Source organism: Nicotiana attenuata, unplaced genomic scaffold, assembly GCF_001879085.1.
Source record: "Nicotiana attenuata strain UT unplaced genomic scaffold, NIATTr2, whole genome shotgun sequence".
In the NCBI taxonomy this organism is placed as follows: domain Eukaryota; kingdom Viridiplantae; phylum Streptophyta; class Magnoliopsida; order Solanales; family Solanaceae; genus Nicotiana; species Nicotiana attenuata.
The window spans coordinates 346,047-366,230 of NW_017670894.1; the positions used below are offsets into that span (position 1 = coordinate 346,047).

General features: G+C 37.8%; 1 protein-coding gene across 1 annotated transcript; it reads left to right on the forward strand.

The window, feature by feature from the left end:
- The first annotated feature begins 62 nt into the window (after window positions 1-62).
- On the forward strand, window positions 63-3,047 carry LOC109244294 (germacrene C synthase-like). Its single transcript, XM_019411358.1, has 6 exons — window positions 63-625; window positions 746-1,118; window positions 1,208-1,426; window positions 1,549-1,687; window positions 1,845-2,093; window positions 2,615-3,047. Exons 1-6 carry the CDS (start codon window positions 103-105, stop codon window positions 2,909-2,911), a joined length of 1,800 nt encoding a protein of 599 aa, XP_019266903.1. The 5' UTR covers window positions 63-102; the 3' UTR covers window positions 2,912-3,047.
- Window positions 3,048-20,184: the final 17,137 nt, after the last annotated feature.

Consider the following 20,184-nt stretch of genomic DNA (forward strand, 5'->3'; position numbering starts at 1 on the left):
TATATATATATATATATATATATATATATATATATATAGAGGAGTATGTGGTTTAACTGCAAAGGAACCAGAAAAACAAAACCCCTTTGGAGAGAGAGAGAGATGAGTCAAGCTTTTCCATCATACTGTATTTGGAAATACAGTAGTTGTGAACCCAGAATACATAACGCGTCATATCCTTCTGCCAGCTTTGGTAACAGGGCAAATTTTCAATCTACCGTTTGGGGATCATATAGAGAGCGAGAGAGAACATTAATTATGAGGCCATTAGCATTAATGGATCCTTCAGCTTCACGTCCTTTGGCGGATTTTCATTCAACCACTTGGGGACACCATTTCCTCAATTTTCAATTGCAGGAAATTAGTACCCAAGAAAAACTTGAACTTGAAGAATTAAAAGAAATAGTGAGGAAAATGTTGGTGGAAACTCCTGATAATACTACACAAAAACTTGTATTGATAGATACAATTCAACGACTGGGAATCGCATATCATTTCGATAATGAGATTGAAACATCCATTCAGAACATCTTCGATGCGATTGAGAATAATGTTGACGACAACCTTAACGTCGTTGCTCTTCGTTTCCGACTTGTGAGGCAACAAGGCCATTACATGTCTTCAGGTAAATTAACTTATTTCTCTCTATCACTTCCCTCTTTTTCTTTTCAATAGTATATTCAGAACTTCCACCGACAGCTCTCTACTACTTGACAACTCATTTTTCAATACTATTTTAAACCAGATGTGTTCAAGAAATTCACTAACAGCGACGGAATATTCATGAGAACCCTTGTTAATGATGTCGAAGCATTCTTAAATCTGTACGAAGCAGCACATCTGAGAGTGCATGGGGAGGAGATTCTTGAAGAAGCTCTAATCTTTACCACCACTCATCTCGAGTCCATGTTACCCAACTTGAGCAACTCACTTAAGGCTCAAGTTACTCAAGCCTTAAGCCACCCAATTCGCAAAGCCATACCAAGGTTGGCAGCAAGGAAATACATAGACATTTATAAAGGCATGGAATCGCACAATGATTTGCTTTTGAAATTTGCCAAATTTGATTTTAACATGCTACAAAAGCTGCATCAAAGAGAGATTAGCGAGCTTACAAGGTATGTACATATATCGATCATTGTTAATCTTATCCGCTTTAGTTAATTATAATGCTATAACATGTAGTAATAACTTTCTTGTGATCTAGCTGGTGGAAAGATTTGGACCTTGTAAACAAATTCCCATACGCAAGAAACAAATTAGTGGAGGGTTACTCTTGGACATTGGCATTGTACTTTGAGCCTCGATTTAGTCGTGCGAGAATAATGTTGTTAAAAGTCTTCAAAATGCTCTCCATATGTGATGATACCTATGATGCATATGCAACCTTTGATGAACTTGTGCTTCTCACCGATGCGATACAGAGGTAAATTATGTACTTCATTTAGACAAAAATATATATATTTTTACAATGTATAAAATAACTATTGTACTTCTTATTATCGTGAAATAGTGACAATGCATTTGATACAAACATTTGACGTGTAGATGGGACATAAGTGCCATGGATTCATTACCGCCATATATGAGACCATTTTACCAAGCCATGCTTGACGTCTTCAATGAAATGGAAGAAGTATTGGCCAAAGAAGATAAATCAGATCGCATCTACTATGGAAAATTCGAGGTAATCCTCACTTAACTTATCCTCTCCTATCAGTTAAATTAAGATCTAGGGAAGTTGAAAAAGTTTGTTGACCAAGAAAAAAAAATTTCAATTCAAAAGTATATATATATATACCTTATACATATTATCTACTATTATTTTTGGTATTTCTTTTTAGGTGAAAAAGCTGGCGAGAGCCTATTTTAAAGAGGCCAAATGGTTAAATGCTGGCTACATTCCAACATGTGAGGAGTATATAGAAAATGCGATTGTAAGCAATACCTTTATGGCGCTTGGAACACTTTCCTTGATTGGTATGGAGGAACTTATAACAAAAGACATTTTTGAATGGATCACAAGTGAGCCTTCAATTGTTCGAGCGTCATCAACCATCTGTAGATTAATGGACGATATTAGTGATCATGAAGTAAGTACAATAAATTAGCATTTTCACCCCACCCCCCTGTCAGTTTTCCCAATTCGAATATATTTCCTTAAGGATAATACACCCTCCATCTCAATTTATGTGATGCAGTTATCTTTTTAGTTTGTCCAAAAACAAGAATGATATTGTTCAATATTTAAAAATATTTTAATATTAAACTTTTCATTTTACCCTTACTGATATGATTTATTGCCATACAAATATCTCTGAGTTATTTTTTACCACAAGTTTCCAAGATTTTCTTTCTTTCTTAAATTCCATGTCCAATCAAAGTTGCATCACATAAAATGAGACGAAGGGAGTGGCTAGTATGAATTCTTGTTTAGGAGGCAGTCTCGATACAAGATTGGGGTAATAATAAATAGACACGTCACTCGGCTAAGATACATTATAACTTATAGATTAGATTCAATTTGGTTAAAGGTAAGCTATGACATTTAGAATAAGATTGAACAATATTTAAAGTATGTTCTAATAAAGATATTGATATCTATCTCATGTAGGTTCAGCAACAAAGAGGACATGTAGCTTCAATTATAGAATGCTTTATGAAAGAATATGGAGCTTCAAAGGAAGAGGCCTATGTTAAGTTTCGGAAGGAAGTGAGGAATTCGTGGAAAGACATAAATAAGGCATTACTCCGCCCCACTGAAGTACCAACATTTGTTCTCGAACGAGTTTTAAATCTTGCACGTTCAATGGATACTCATTTCCAAGATGAAGAAGATGGATACACAGATTCGACTTCCAAAAGCAAAGACGTTATTACCTTGTTGCTTGTTGAACCTGTCAATATATGACGATCATAATGTATGCATATGCACCATTGACCGAGTATTCGGAGCAAATGGGGAAATGTTTTGCAATGGTTTTCATTAATTAAATAGTTTGTGTTTGTTTCCGGGGAAGAATAAAGATAAAAGGCAAGTTCAACAATATCTTTTTTGTTTCCAAAAATTACAAGTAGGCTATGTGAGGACCTACCTCATGGAACAAGATTCTTCCACCAGGATAGAACTTCCAAGGAAGAACGTTTTAGTGATTATGAAGATTACAATTCAGATTTTTGTTGGAAGTGGCGAGTGAAGATAATTGAAGCTTCTCAAGAATGTACGAGATAATAATTTCAATACAAATAAAGCAAACTATTCTTAATACTAAATATTTTAGTAAATAGACTTTCTGCAGCCGCAAGAAGTATTAACATTACAAGAGAATATGTGAATTCAGTGTCATGTTTGTTTGCTAGAGGAAATGTTGGAAAAATATGACAATATTGACAATTAACGACACAAACCACTGCTTAAAGCTATGAAATCATTAAGAGCAAAAGAAGCTCAACCTTACAAAGCATTACTACATGCCATATGAAGAAAAAATGTAGTGCATATTGAGGGTCTACATGGCTTCGTTTGACTACAAACAGGTATCCACCATACTACCTCAATCTATGGACTTAAGAATCATCGCCCTTGACGTTTTATGGATCACTCTCCTAGCCAAACCCTTAAGGATCCGCTAATAGTTTGTTGGACCTAGCATATTTCAAGAAAATAACAGCATATTTCAGAAACTGCATCCTGTCTAATGCGGATATGTCCTCTTTTCCTATTGTACACATTATTTTTTGCAATTGTAATTTTTCATCTGTGAGTCATAATATAGAGAAACTTGTGAATATTGTCTTCCCAATAATGTCACATCTTCCAAAAGGTTTCTCCGCCACTCGGCTTCTTGTCCTTCTAACTCAAAAAAAAAAAAAGTTTAGATCTCATGGTAGAGCGTGCAACACATATTTGTTTAAAAGACTTTCACGAAATAGCACTCATAAATCCAATAGTATGGAAATTATCTATGTAGACACACTCATAATTAGCAGATTCCTCAAAGTCATAGAACAACTCTTTGTTGGCGTAGAGGGGCCTTGAAGCGCATGTGTCATGTATCCAGTCATCTTGTTATCCACTATTTTTTCCTCGACGATCACAAGACAATTGCATCATCACCCTCAGCAAGGTGTGCTTCGAGAGGAGCTTCTCCCCCCTGCTTTGTGTTTTGCCCTTGTTTGATTGTACTATAAAGCTTTGTGATCAATATTCCGGCAGAGGAAACAAGGTCTTTCTGTCTTCTGGATTTGGTTCTCCAACTTATTAAAGTAATTTAGCTTTCTCACAGGCTCGTTACTAGGCTTTTTTCTTTTTTCGCGTAAACCACTCTTTCACAAAACTACCGACAGATTTCACAAGGTGAGCTTTAGAAGAATTGAGAGAGAGAGAGAGAAAGAGAGAGAGAGAGAGCAAGAGAGAGTTTATCTTATTCTTAAGGCAGTTTGCCTTTTTTTCTTTGAGACAGTTTTCCTCGTAAATCCTCATATGACTTTTCCTAGAGAGTTTGGGCTTCACTTGCTTTCCATAGTCACTCAAGGAAGATAAGAACTTCTCAAGCAGAGCATCGGCCAAAATATCTCACACATCGTCATGCCTCATTGATAGCATCAGCAGTCAAGTTCTCATATTCACGAACCTATTCCATATTGACTTATCCTTAACCATCTGGAGCTTGATCCGTTTTCTAATAAGATGCTTCTTCTTTTTTGCATTTCTAGAACCATACATCCTTTTCAAAGAAAGACAGAAAATATTATTTCATTAAAACGGAACGTCTATGCGTTCAAAGTTGAAAAAGCATCAACATGATTCAAGCCTTAGTTGATCATGCTATTTTAAAAATGACTACAATTCTATACTACTAAGACGGCCGGCGAACCAAGGATGGACTGACAGTCTAATTCTGCAGGATCTCCCTTGGTTCGGCATCCCGAATGGTCGGTGTCTTGACATCGGTTTCATTGCAACACTCCTCAATCATTGCTACAAACAACCTCTCAATTCCATCAACGATCTCTTCTTCTGGCATGGAACTCTGTCCCGCGCTTATTTTGTCTTCAACCATCTTCTAGATATTCGGGATGCGCTCATATCTATTACGCTTGGCACTTGTCCCACAAGAAGCGATTATCTCGATGGTTGTTAACGCCCAGAGAAACATGTGGGAGTGGGACTCGGAATATGAATGTTAGGCTTAGGCTATAAATACCCCCACTTTCCTCACTTGTAATTTATTTCGTTTCTACTCTATTGGCTCTTTACTATAAACTATTGTGGCTCATAAATAATGTCAATAAGATTATTCTTTATTTTTCTTGTCAACTTTACTCGCCTTTTGTTGTTGTCTTTTATTTCTTATTTAGTCTAATCGCCTAATTCATTCAACTGAACTCTGATTTGAACATATTTTTAGTGGCCTTATTAAATACAAATTTAATTATTTTAGGCAAAATACATAAAATACCACCCAACCTTGTAATTAAATTCCTCTTACACACCTGTTGACTACATGAATAACTTTACACACCCAAATTTTTCAAAAATATATCTAAGACACACCATTTTGCTTAGCTAGAACGTGCGTGTTTAAAAAAAATATAAGAGCGCGAGGAGGGTAAAAGTTTGTCCAAAATCTTATTTAAGTGCCATTTGCCAGAATTTAAATCAAAATGGAAATTCTTTTTGATGTTTTGTACTTCAATCCCACACAAGAGAGGGGGTGATTGTGTGGTATCCAATTTTTACGTGCACAGATTATAGAAGAACATGGTTCTTCTATGTGTTCCTTATATTACTGTTGTGGAATAATAAACGTAGAAAGTAAAGAACACAAGTATTTTTACGTGGAAAAGACTCGGCTCAAAAGGTGAAAAAACCACGACCTATTACTCAGTAGGATTTTTCCCAACACTTCACTAAATCACTAAGCCAAAACAACATTTACAAAACTCTTTGTAAACCTAAGGATTACCTCTAATCCCTTTGTGGCAACCAGTCTCTAGCTGTTGCGACAACTTCAAGTTAGCTCTAACTTGAATACAACACTCAGAGTACCTAGTACAATTGCTTCTAGATAAGACTGAAAGGTACAACTTAAAATCACTACTACAATGAAACTAGAATAAAAGATAGACACTTGGAACTGGTTCTTCTATCTAGTTCATGTAGCTTCAGGTTCGCACACATAAATCACACAAGAATTGCTTGCAAAATGCCTTGCTATTTTGCTCTCAACTCTCCTTTAACTCAGCGATTGTCCATACATGTAAAATGAGAACATCCTACAGTTTATAGAGTTAGTAGAATAGGAAATAACTAGAGTTCTAATGATATACTCTTCCATGGTGGAAGAGTTCTAGTTATCTTCAACTTCTAACTTCTCCCTTATCTAGGACAGAGTTCTCTTCGAGTAAGGAGTCCTTCTCCTTGTCACTTATACATCCTTTTCGTTTAGGAGATATTAGATGTAACCACTTAAGCTTATCTCCGTCACGTGCATGCTTTGTGCTTGAAACTGCCCATGTCTGTGTACATTGTGTATGGCCCTGCTTCATGCTTGAGTCCTTTGTTAATCATCAAAACAAACATCACTTAGGCAAACAAATTCCTCCTTTTTGATGATGACAAACTCTGTGCTTTTCATAAGCATAAGCCATGCTTCAACTCAGCTCAACATCAATACAATATTAGAACACTTTCCATTTTAAAGTCACAAATCATCAAGGACTAGGTTCATTAGGTTATAAACATCACAATCCAAGTATTAAAAGCGCAACCTATCTTCCCCCTTTTGGCATCATCAAAAAGTTGCATAATTATATTAGATAACCAGATTTTAATAGATATTACTCATGGTCACTGGGGCTACTTCAAATGCAATCATGGAGTCAAGTATCATATATCAATCTCATGATATTAGCTATCTAAGAAGCATCAACAAAAAGCTAGAGCATAAAATAGTTGATTAACATTGATACTAGTCATCCACAAAGCATAAAGAAAAATAAAGATACTGGATCATGACCAAAAAGAACAAAAAGAGATCCCATCCGGGTCACTGGTTTGTCTACCTGGGCTGGGAATGTTTCAAGGCTGGGAAGGACCATGTTCTTGGTTTCTGGCCAGAAGTAGCCTCAGCATATAATGAAGAATGCTATCATTCTTCTCCTTCTCCTTGGCAAGCTCAGCTTTGAGAGCATCCCTCTCAGTTTCTACTTCAGCCAGCCTCTTCTTCAGCCTCTCAATCTCAGCATGCTTAGCCCCACTCTGCTGCACCAAAGCTCACACTTTGCTCAGAGGTACCTTCTTGGATTAACCAGGTTCTTTAGGAGTAGTGTGGACTTCATAGTCACATGCAGTCAAAGTGTTTGCCCCAAAGTGATCTTTTCTAGTACCAACTTCCTATTTCTTGAGGGGTACCTTGATGTGATCAAGTACAGCCGTGAGAATGAAATCATAGGGTATGACATGAGTTTTTGTGCCAGTTTGAACCCTATCAAGAGCTAGATTATAAACCCAGGCCAGTTGATTTGCCTCCCACTGTCGAGACATTCCATGACGACAAGGTCCATGAATGTCGCAATATGCCTTCTTTCCTGCCTGGGCAGCACAACCTTGTTAACAAATTTAAATAGCACTTTGTGGGGTGGCTTCATCTCACTTTTGTATATAGCCTTGGGCTGAAGCTCTTCTTCATTGTCACCAAACTTCTTTGTAATGGCAAGTGAGGTGGGGAGGTTTTCTAGGCTTAGCCATTTTAACTTTTTGTAGTCATTGTACCCTTCAGCAGGTACTCCCAGAATTTCTCCCAACTCCCTGTCATCAAAGCTCACAATCTCTGCCATTTTTGATCTCACAATTTGCCATGAACTCTGAAATCTCAGTTCTCGCAAGCTTTCCATCAATCTGAAGGACCATGTCCTTCCAACCCTGCAGTTGTAGTTTTTCCAACAGCATCATTATGCCTTCCTCCTCCAAGTCCCTGAGGAGTCTCCCTTTCAAGATGGTTCTTTTCCCAAAATTAACCATCTTGTCCTTCTCTGCATCAGATTCTTCTTCTTCTTCACTCTCTTCTTCCTCCACTACTTTCACTTTTCCATACTTCATGGTAGACCTGGTTCTTTTTGCCAAGGTAGAAGGTTCTGTTGACTTTGTTTTCGAAGGGGACTTCTTTTTTAATATCTTGATTATCTTTAATTTTGGAGTCATAACCTCCACCTCTTTTTCCTCCTCTTCATCATGAAGGACCAGGTCCATCTCCTCGATTTCAAATGCCTTAACAGGCTTACTCATCTTCTTCCCTTTGTAACAGCTTTTCTTTTACTTTCTTTCAAGGCCTTTTCAAGTTCAGCCTAAATCTGCTTCTTCTGACTCATTGTAGCTCTTCCTCTTGTGGGAGGAGTCTCTACAGGGATAGAAGAGGCCGCCTTTATCTTCTTGTTTTCCCTAGCAGTTCCAGGGATTTTAACTATTGAACTCTAATTCCTTTTTGGATTATAGCTGTCAAACACGCGTTTAAGTAGATCTTCACGGGGTTGCTGTACTGATGGAACAGGTTCTTGAACATTCTTCACCACTCTAAGCAACCCCTTAATAGCTTCTCTAGACCCACTTCCATTTTTTCTCTCAAACTTTCCTCTTCTCCAGCAGATTCCTCACTCCACACTACCATAGCTCCTGTTTCTTCAGTCAAACCAACAGGAGTGGGTGAGGACTTAGCCACTCATTTTCCCATTCCCCTTACATCACCTTGAGCACCCTCACTCTTTTTTTTCTTTTTATTTTTACCACCCAGTTTCCAAGGCTCAGTTGTTTCAACCCAACCATAGTTCCTACCAAAACAAACCTATTTTCTAGATTTTCAGCAACCGCAGAGATAGTCTCATATATAATTTTTAGACCAGATGTTACATGCTCTGGTGCAGACTTAAAGGAATTTTCAGATCTTTGGGGTTCATCTGCCTGACTTACCCTACGTTGTTCATTGATTTTCTTGATTTGTTCTCCTTCAGCGACTATTTTGCGAGCAAGCTTCTTGAATCTTTCGTTCTTAGAGATAGGTGTGGCTGAGGGTGTGGTTGAAGGTGTAGGTGTGGATTCTTTGTGTGGTGATGAAGGATTTTCAGAGTTGTGAGCCATTGATGGTTAGAGGATGAGAGAAGATGAGTATGTGTGTGTTTAGAAGATGAGAGAAGATGGAAAGAATTATTTGGCAGCTGAAAACTTTAGAAGAAACAGCTATGGACAAATCAATATAAAGAGGGAGAATTTAATTGGTTAACGACACCCTTTTCAAAAGCTCAGAAGTCTAATCAAACTGGGAGTCAGTTTGAAAAGACGTTGAGGACTCTCCCTAGAATCTCGACACTCATTGCGTTTTGGGACTCTCTTTGGATGAAACTGGTTCATTTTGTAATAGATAAGCTTAAGGAGGTTAGGATTAAATGGGACTCTCCTTTTGATCATGATCCAAATATAATTATTTCTAAATATGCAGAGTGGAGAGTACGTACCATGTAATCTTGACGAACCAAGTTCTTTACTGAGAAATCTCTTGTGTAATTCTGAATTTTTCAACAAAATAAAGATAATATCGTCATTAGAGATTAATGAGACGTTTTAGCACATGGCACAAGAGTGTACTAGTGAAAGAATGAGACTGAGAAAAATCTAATCTAATTATGTACAAAAATTCACAAATTTTCTAACCAATTTTTGAGTTAGAACTGGTTCCTTTTAGGTGATCTTAATCATCCCTAATTCAAACCTGTTCCTTTCAAAGTGATATCTACTTATAGCTTTTGTGAAGATGTCAGCTATTTGCTTGTTAGTAGCACAAAATTCCACGGTGATCAAACCCTTTTCATAGTTGTCCCTCAAAAAGTGGTGACTAACATGTATGTGCTTAGTTCTTTTGTGATGAACCGGGTTCTTGGTCATACTAATTGCACTCGTGTTATCATAAAAAAAGGGGATACAACCTACATCAATTCCAAAGTCCATTAATTACTGTTTGATCCACAATAGTTGAGCATAACATTAGGCAGCAACAACATACTTAGCTTCAGCAGTAGATAAGGCCATAAAATTTTGCTTTTTGGTGGCCCAAGACACAAGACATAAGCCAAGAAAATATGCCATACCTGAGGTGATTTCTCTATCCACAAGAAAAAACTCCATAATCAGCATGAGCATATCCACTAAGTTGAAATTACTACCTTTTGGATACCATAGACAAAGGTCAGTGGTGCCTTTTAGGTATCTCAAAATCCACTTGACAGCAGTCAAGTGAGACTACTTTAGATTTGCCTGAAATCTAGCACAAAGGCCTACAATGAAAACAATGTCAGGTCTACTAGTAGTGAGATATAACAAAAAGCCAATCATTCCCCTATACAACTTCTGTTCAACAGATGAACTAGGTTCATCTACCTCCAATTTTGTGGCTGTTGCTATAAGAGTGTCAATTTCTTTAGAATTTTCCATTTTAAACCTTTTAAGAAACTCGTTCACATACTTCTGCTGATGGATCATAGTTCCATTTGAATTTTGTTTAAGTAAGCCTAAAAAGAAATTAAGCTCACCCATCATACTCGTTTCATATTCACTCCCCATTAGTTTAGAAAATTCTTTACTTAACATATCAGTAGTTGCTCCAAAGATTATATCATCAACATATATCCGAACTACCAAGAGATCTTTACCTTTTTCTTTCAAGAATTAAGTATTGTCAATTTTACCTCTCTTGTAGCCATTTTTAAGCAAAATTTTTGATAAACTTTCATACCATGATCTTGGAGCCTGCTTGAGCCCATAAAGTGCCTTGTCAAGCTTGTACACATGATCAGGACATTCCTTGCTTTCAAATCCCGGAGATTGCTTGACAAACACTTCTTCCTTTATATAGCCATTAAGGAAGGTATTCTCGACATCCATCTGATGGAGAGTGAATTCCATGTAGGCAGCAAAGGCTATAAGGATCGCGTAGGGTACTTTGGGGAGGCTGCTGAGTTTGTTCTACACATTAGCGGAGCCTCGTTCGCGATCACATTATGTATTTTATAGGGCAGTGCTCTTCTTTACTCACAATAGCGAGGTTAATTACACGATCGCGGTTCATTAATCTGCCCAGTGATTATAAAGTACTTCATTTCGGGGGTTTTGGCCATTTTCACATTATTGGAGCTAGGGAGCTCGGATTGAGGCGATTCTTGAAGCAAGTTCACCATATGAATTGAGGTAAGTGATCTCTTCTCAGTTTTGGTTATATTCCATGAATCTATCTTCGATTTTAGCTCTTGGTTGATGAATTTTAAAGAGGAAATTGGGGGTTTTGCCCTAAAGTTTCATAATATGAATTTTTGAGTTTTGAACATCGATTTGGAGTCAGAATTGAATAAAACTAGTACGGTTGGACTCGTAATTGAACAGCTTGTCAGATTTTGTGAGTTTTGTCGGGTTCCGAGGCGCGGGCCCGAGTGTACTTTTGGATGGTTTTGGGGTATTGATTGAGGATTCGATCTTTATCATTTGCAATTGTTTCCTTGGGCTTTATTTGATGTATTTGAGTTGCTTTTGGCTAGTTTTGAGCCGTTCGGAGGTCGCTACGCGCGTGATGGCATTTTTGGAGCATCGCTTGGCTTGCTCGATATCGGAATTGGCTTGTTTTAGGTAAGTAACTCTTTTAAACTTAGTGTTGAGGGTATAATACCTCGAATTACGTGTTGTGTGATTGGTATTAAGGTGACGCGCATGCTAGGTGACGGGCGTGTGGGCGTGTACCCTGTGAATTGTGACTTCGTTATTTCCATGGCACTGTATGGCGGTCCTATTTTGTTGGTATATGTGTTTTCACCATGTCATAAAGTAAGTGAGTTGTCAATCATGCTAGGTATCATGTTTAGGCTTTATCCTGATATGTTTGGGACCTATAGTGGTCGTTCTTGCTGTCATTTCACTTATTTCGTTGATATTTCGTACTCAGTCATATTCATGCTTTAATATCATATCTCAGTCTCAGTTGTTATTTATTGATACATCATATCATTGTTTCCGGGCTAGTTTCATAATATTGTGAGCCCGTGAGTGAGACTGGAGATATTGATGACTGAGTGAGGCCAAGAGCCTAATTATAAGTGACAGTTATGGGATCGAGCTGCACGCCGCAGTGGATATACTGATCTTATGATAGCGCTTGGGCTGTAGGTGCTCCTCTGGACTCTGTACACACCCTAGTGATCGCGGTTGATTATATTGAGGGGTGGATCTTCGCTACACATGGATCTTGTCAGAAGAATTTATGTACCTGGAGATGGATCTTCTCCATGGGGCCAGAGTGGCCTTCCTCGGTATTGAGTGACTGATGGTCAGTGATGTATATATTCCGGGATGGATCTTCCCTAGGCCGTATGAGCCATATACAGTACTGAGTGGTTGAGCATGATGAGTGGAAAGTGTGAGACAGTGAGATTGATTACTCTGAGAGTATGAGTACATGATTCATCTCTGAGATACATGGCATTGGCATGCACACATGACATATAAGAATAAAGATGCATTTTTCCTCATGTTGTACGGTATCACGTCATTCATGACTTTTTACACACATTGATATATGGGCATAGAGAGGTATTTCACACTTGCTATCTGGAAAGAAAATTAAACATCTTATTTATTGTGGAAAGGATTTTTGGAAAAATTTCAGTTTTCAAACTATCTCATATTTTTTGACAATTTCTATAAAGGGCTTGGGTTTTCACTGATATTTTTGAAAAGTGGAACTATTTTCGGAAAGCTGTGAAAAAGCTTAGCATTTTATCTCTGAGTTACTTCCTTATTTATATGCTCTACGTTGTTATGAATTGTTGTTGGCAACTGCGTTAGACCCGACCATGTCCCAGCTCGTCACTACTTTCAACCTAAGGTTAGGTTTGTTACTTATTGAGTACATGGGGCTGGTTGTACTCATACTACACTTGCGTCCCTGTTGTAGCTGCCTTTTGTTCATGGTATCCTTAAATTATAAAACTCTATTTATGTGCTTTTCAAACAGAAGATGTATTTAGTTCATATCGGCTTTGTAAATTGTATTCTTATAGGTATTTGTACTACCGGTTCTTGGGGAATGTATAAGATTCAGATAATTCTTTTTGTTTAATTGTCTTATTAATATTATTGGAATTGGATAGTTATTAGTTGGCTTACCTAGCGAGTTGGGTTAGGTTCCATCACGACTAGCGGATTATGGGTCGTGACATCAACTGTCTTCTTACCTGTTCCTAATTTTTGTTTTAGATTTTCAGAGCTAAGTTCTAGGAAAGTTGTGTTAAGTTCATGAACCTGGATCTTCAACACAGCATTTTCACTTTCAGTTTCACTAGCCCTAAGTTCCAGATTTTTGCACTTAGCTTTTGAAACCACACATTCTTTTGACAGTTGTTCCTTTTCATTATTTACATCTTCAGATTCATCAATTAGCTCTAGTAGTAACTCCGACAACCTTTCTTTAGAGAAAAATTTAATCTTGTTTTTGAGATGAAAGACACTAACCCCGGTTTATTCATCAGATTCTCCAATGGCCATAAGTGCTCGTTCATCATCATCTGAGCTATTATTTGGCTTTCTCCCCAATAAGCAACCATAGCCTTGGTTAATCCTTTATTGTTTCAAATCTTGGGTTGAACTTGTTCCTTCTTCCTGTTCTTTCGTTCAGCTCTTTCCTTCTTCCCTTCAATTTCCCACAAAGGATAGTTCTTGATGTGGTGATCAGTCTTTTCACACTTGTAGCAGCCATCATTGGTTTGCTTCTCAGGAGCTTTTGATTTGCTGTAGCTTCCACTTCTTGAAGAACCCTTTCCTCTCCTCAGGTACTCCTTGAAGTCTTTGGTGATCATAGCCATTTCATCATCTTCCAGATCAGAATCTTTAGTTCTGCCAAGCTCCTTTCCTTTTTAGGTACATCCATCTTCATGGTTTGTATCCTAAGTTCATAGGCAGTATGATTTCCAATAAACTCATCTAGTGGGAAAGTGGCAATATTCTTTGATTCCAGGATGGCAGTGATCTTGCTCTCCTAAAGTGATAGGCAAAACCCTAGTAAGTATCTTCTCGGCTCTTTCTTTTTCAGGAATAATCCTTCCAAGAGACTTTAGTTCATTTGTCAGTATAGTGAATCTTGTGTATATCTCTTAAATGGTTTCTCCATCCTTCATAGAAAAGTTCTCATTCTGAGAGTACAGTAGAGTTCCTCTAGATCTCTTAACCTGAGTTGTTCCTTCGTGAGCCACCTGTAGTGTGTCCCAAATTTGCTTTGCAGTGGCACAACCTTGGATTCTGCTGTACTATTCTAGACCAAGTCCACAAACAAGCCATTTCTTGGCTTTAGAATTCTTCTCCCACTTCTTCAAGTCCTCAACAGTGCAATCTGCTCTGTTCTTTGGCACATCTACTCCTTCAACAATTTTCTTCAATGTAGCCAGCGGACCATTAGTGACAACTTCCCATAGCTCATAGTCCTCTCCTTGAATGTTATCTCTCATTCTAGTCTTCCACCAAGAGTAGTTCTGGCCATTAAAGAATGGTGGCCTAGCAGTGGATTGTCCTTCCTAGTTTCCAGGTGGTGCACTCATCTTGATCCTCTCCTAGGGTGTTAGCCTCTTCAAGTATAACCCGCTCTGATACCAATTGATGTTTTGTACTTCAATACCACACAAGAGGGGGATGATTTGTGTGGTGTTCTATTTTTGCGTGCACAGATTATAGAAGGACCTGGTTCTTCTATGTGTTCCTTATACTACTGTTGCGGAGTAATAAATGCGGAAAGTGATGAGCGAGTTTATGTTAATTAGCCACAGGTAATAGTTCTATATTAGCTTCTTCGTAAGACTAACAAGACTTCCTAATTGAATTATCCCTAAAACAATTTAGATATTAAGCACACCCGAATATGGCTACAAGTAGTTCTATCCTATCCCTAGGTAGAATCTATAAAGTGAGGGTTAACGCCTCAAGTTCTTGTTTATTAATCTTTCCCAATCCCAAATTATCTTTTCCAAAACATAAATTATTGCTTGTCCTCAAGCAATCATAGCATAAAATCTCCTTCCAAGTATTTAACTCAATAGTGCATCAATATCATACCAAGTCAAAAAGTCTACTTTAACCACAAACACATGACTTTAATTGATACCAACAATTAATCCAAGGCATATCGATCATTAACAACTTCTTAAGAATATCATTTCATTTCAAGTGCTCCAACACCAAGTTAGTCAAAGTAGCAATCAAGTCATGGTACTAAAGCTTCAAAATTTGCCTCATTCGTCATAAAATGATTTTTCTTGTGTTCATTCTTTTCAATTGGAAAATGGAACAACTTAACAACTCGAATCTCAATGTGCCCTCACAAGCAAGAGAGAACCACGCACTCATAAATTGCAATCAAAACATAAATGGAATATCAAATGGAAAGAATTAACTCTCTCTCACAATGATGTTCAAATGCACCCAAGTAGTACCATAGGCTTGCCCTTCACGTATTTCTCCACTAATGCAGATACACGTAGTTCAAAATCAATTAGGACTTAAAGGGTTGCAGTATAGGCTTTTGGTTAAGGCATGGCACAATTTTTGTTAGAGTGACTCAAAACCTCCCCAAACACTACAACTTTTCAACGATCAAAGTACACTTCAATAACTTTTTCACCCTTTCTTCATTTTTCATTTCAGCACCTAGTCTTCCATTTATTCAAAATTACTTATTTTTCCTTCCTTTCATATATATATATATATATATATATATATATATATATATATATATATATATATATATATCTTTTTATCCTTTCATCTTTTAAACTACTTCCACATCACAATATTTCCAACCGTCACCCCAAACTTAGGTTTTTAGCCTATGTTCACACTTTCAAAGCACTTAGGGAGTTGGGATGTCAAAGATAGATCAATAAAGAACAAAAGATTAAAGCTTTTAACATGGTTACCAAAGAAAAAGTTTAAGGCTCAAAAGGGGTTGACTAGGAAAAATATGCAAGGGTAGGAAATTTAAGGCACAATAGTGGTCCAAGGAAGGCCTAACAACATTTTTCAAACCAAATTAGTCTAGGATTTCGCTTTGAAGCACATTCCGAGCAAGTTCTAGACTATAAATAATGCAAAAGAACTTACAAAAAACCTCACCACACATGGCACATGTGAATTCGAGTGAAATATGTATCCAAAAACCAAATTAAAATAAATGATCTCAAAAACATCAGTCATAGTGTAAATAGACTATTTAATGAATCAAAGAGCCAGAAATTGAGTCTAAAAGTCATGACAATGATCCTTAATTCAATCATTTTTCTTTTTCAAAGATCAAGAATTCATATGCCAAAGTTTAAATCATGTTGGTATCAAGCAAGCCACAACTTTGTTTATGGACAAAAAGATCACACCCAATAACTAATTTATTCACTACTAGGTACTAAACTAACTAACAAAAAATTTACCTAAAAAGGAGAAAAACTGTCTCAATCCAAAATCCAACTAGTCGTGATGACACCTAACCCAACCCGCTAGGTAAGCCAATTAACAACTATCCAATTTCAGTGAAATTAATAAGACAAATAAATGAAAGAAAACATCTGAATCTTATACATTCCCCAAGGACTGGTAGTACAAATCATGAGCTTCTAAGATTAGAATATACAAAGTTGGTATGAAATAAATACATCATCTATTCGAAATGTACATAAATAGATTGTTATGAATCTAAGGCTACCATGAACAAGAGGCAGCTACGACCAGAATGCAAGTACATCTTCAAATCCAGCTCCCGTCGATCTCAGCAACGCCAGCAGCCAACATATGCACGCAAGATGCAGAAGTTAAGTATGAGTACAACCGACCCCATGTACTCAATAAGTAACAAACCTAACCTTTGGTTGAAAGTAGTGACGAGCTGGAACAAAGGTCGGTCCAACACCAATAGCCAACAACAATTCATAACAATGTAAACCAAGTAATAGAAGAAGTATTTCAAATATGAAATGCTCAGCTTATTCATACTTTCCCGAAAAATATTTTCGCTTTTCAAGTATATCAGTGAAAACCCAAATCCTTTACCGAAATCATCAAAAAAATGAGTAAGTTTGAAAATAGAAATTTTTCCCACAAAAAATCCTTTCAAAAATAAATAAGATGAACCCAAATTTTGCACAGAAGTCCCAAATAAAATAACGAAGCTATTCCAATTCCCGGAACCGCAATCCTAAGCCGATATCCTTAAAGTCAACTTCTGGTCAAACGTATGAACTTTCCAAACCTACAATTTTCCACCTTTCGCCAATTTGTGCCGAAACATTCTAGAAACATCCAAATGCAAATCCGGGCATATGCCCGAGCCAAATTACCATTCGGACCTAACGGAACCATCAAAACTTTGCTCCGGGGTCAAATTTACAAAAAGTCAAACTTGGTCAACTCTTCCAACTTAAAGCTTCCACAATGAAATTCAGTCTTCCAAATCGATTCTGAATAACCTGAAAAAACCAAAATCGACGATTCACATAAGTCATAATACATCATACAATGCTGCTCAAGACTTCAAATAGCTGAACGATATGCAAATGCTCAAAACGACCGGTCGGGTCATTACATCCTCCCCCACTTAAACATACGTTCGTCCTCGAACGTGCCAAGAGTTGTTCTTAAGCTGTCAGATCACCGTGTAACCCTACCATGCACATACCCGGGGGTGATCCCACTGTACCCTAATCAATATAAGCCTGACGACGCACCCTAACTGAAGATCCTTGATTCAAACTTAGCCCATAAATATTAGAACCTAATTTCCAACATACGGACTTTCTTATAAGACCTGAATCTCGTATCTACACATTGTATAAGTCTGAACAAACTGCATCAAGCCATAACCATAACCAAAGACACAATCACCCATATACCACATAACTCAAATTCCCATAGCAAAATTTTTTATCATAGTAGCTGCTCAAAAGGACCCAATGCCGGTAATAAACCTCATACAAACAAACCTCGTTCTAAAACCTTCGTACACTGCCGATGATGAAAGAAACACACAGAACTCATAACCACTCACCAGATCAACAAGTCATGGAGCTCTCCCTCCTTCCACAAGAACTATAGCAAAATCCTAAGCCACCTTCTGATATTATTCTTCCGTAATCAAATCCGATAGTATCCATTCTAGGTCCAATGACCTCATCTCATCAAACACAACCACTCTAGTGACTTACCACACCAATACAACCTAAAGCCACAACCCGTGTAATCCGTGAACCAATAAGCAACATTCCAAATGTACTCCATCATGGAAAGTGAAGCACACGAGAAAACCATACGCAAGTTCAACAAGTACCACCGCAACCGCAATGCTACCAACCCATCATACATAGTAGAACCAAGACACACGAATATGACACAAGGAATCATATCTCAACATAACTCCGTTGCAATGTGTGACCCCACCCAAACACTAGTTCGTATGAAATACCTCGAGCCACCATGCCCAAAATCAGCAGCCACGCACAATTTGACATCAAATACCCAGGTGCATGACCATAATCACGGAAAAGCAAACGACACAATGCCACACAAACCGGAAAGATCATAACCAATGCGCAATCAATCATGCATCACAGAAATGCCCATCTTTCTCAAATTCCACTATAAATCCCAAATAGAACCGCACCATGTGTGCATATAACCAACAAATCACAACCCCTCATAGCATAGAAGAGTAAGTCACAGAACACATCAGAACACGAATAACCTCAACACCAATGGCACATACCTCAACGATAGCAGTGCGGAGTCAACTAATTCGACCCGGTGTAGACTATACATCCTCATTGGCCTACCAATGGGCCCCAAATCAACTTTGGTCATCCACAAATAGATAAATAATCATCTGAAGGTCCACAATGAATAAATCATAACACATACTATGATTTGGTAGCTCTGGCCTCAACTTCACAGTCCACGACCACGAAACAATCTGTTTTTGAGAACTCCTAGTCTCCAAATCCATAAACACACAGATCACCTTAACGGATCTCAACTCCACCGCCCGAATGTCCAACACATCTCTCATACACGATCATTCCACGAGGAATACTTCTATAATTATTTTGTGCCACATAGCAAAATTTGAATATCAACAGTCGCTCAGCCAGGCGAGCACCGCAATTCCAGTGAAGCATTCGTAAGTCAAAACATAATGCGCCTTCTGAAATGCACACCCTTCTCAGGAAATGCCAAGTAGTAATAGCATTCACCTAGGCATCTGAAACCTTCCATGTTGTCTAAGAATTGATAACCTTCCCTTCAAAATTGAACCGTGACCTTGCAAATACAAATCTAAATCCCACACAACACGCCGCATCTATTATGTCATCATAAGAGAAGTACGAGAATCTCATAATCAACTCTGAGTCACGAGAAAACTACATTCTCAATTAGCCAGGAACCTTCTATTTGATCTCATCCAGGAGAAAATCACAATACGCAACATGTTCCTCACACCAGTAGGAAATATACACCTCGAACCATGGTAGAAACCATTGAGAATACATTGAAACCCATTTGCACATAACCAAGTTATCAAAATTGAATCTCTCTAACTCTTCCAAGCCACGCAGGTCGCCAAACCCAAGATTATTGCAACAAAACACCAGTAGAGACTCACCACATCATAAGTACCCAAAGAACTGATCATATTCGTTGCCGTGCCGATCCAACCTACTACCAAATTGTCCTATTTCTCTGAGTTCCTTCTGAATTACCCTCAAGGTGACACTTCTCCTTGCCAGAACACCATGATCCTTAACCAAAACTCACCCCACGAGATCCTAGAATAAAATCACACCGCCCTAAATCCCATAAGCTGTTGAATTCTCTCTTAAGCACCACAACCGAGACACCCACTCTGAAGAGACCTTATGTAAACCTAGAATCGTTTCCTTCACCTTCTTGATACTGAAATGTATAATCCACAATGATATAGAAATACTGCGAGCCCCGACACCATCCAATGTAAATCTCATACCCTAGCCATATACAAATCCAAAAAAATTCTCAATTGCTACACATAAATCTTGTACCAGTTACAACCCTCTCGAGAGTCCTCCACTCTGCTCAACTCTCAATTG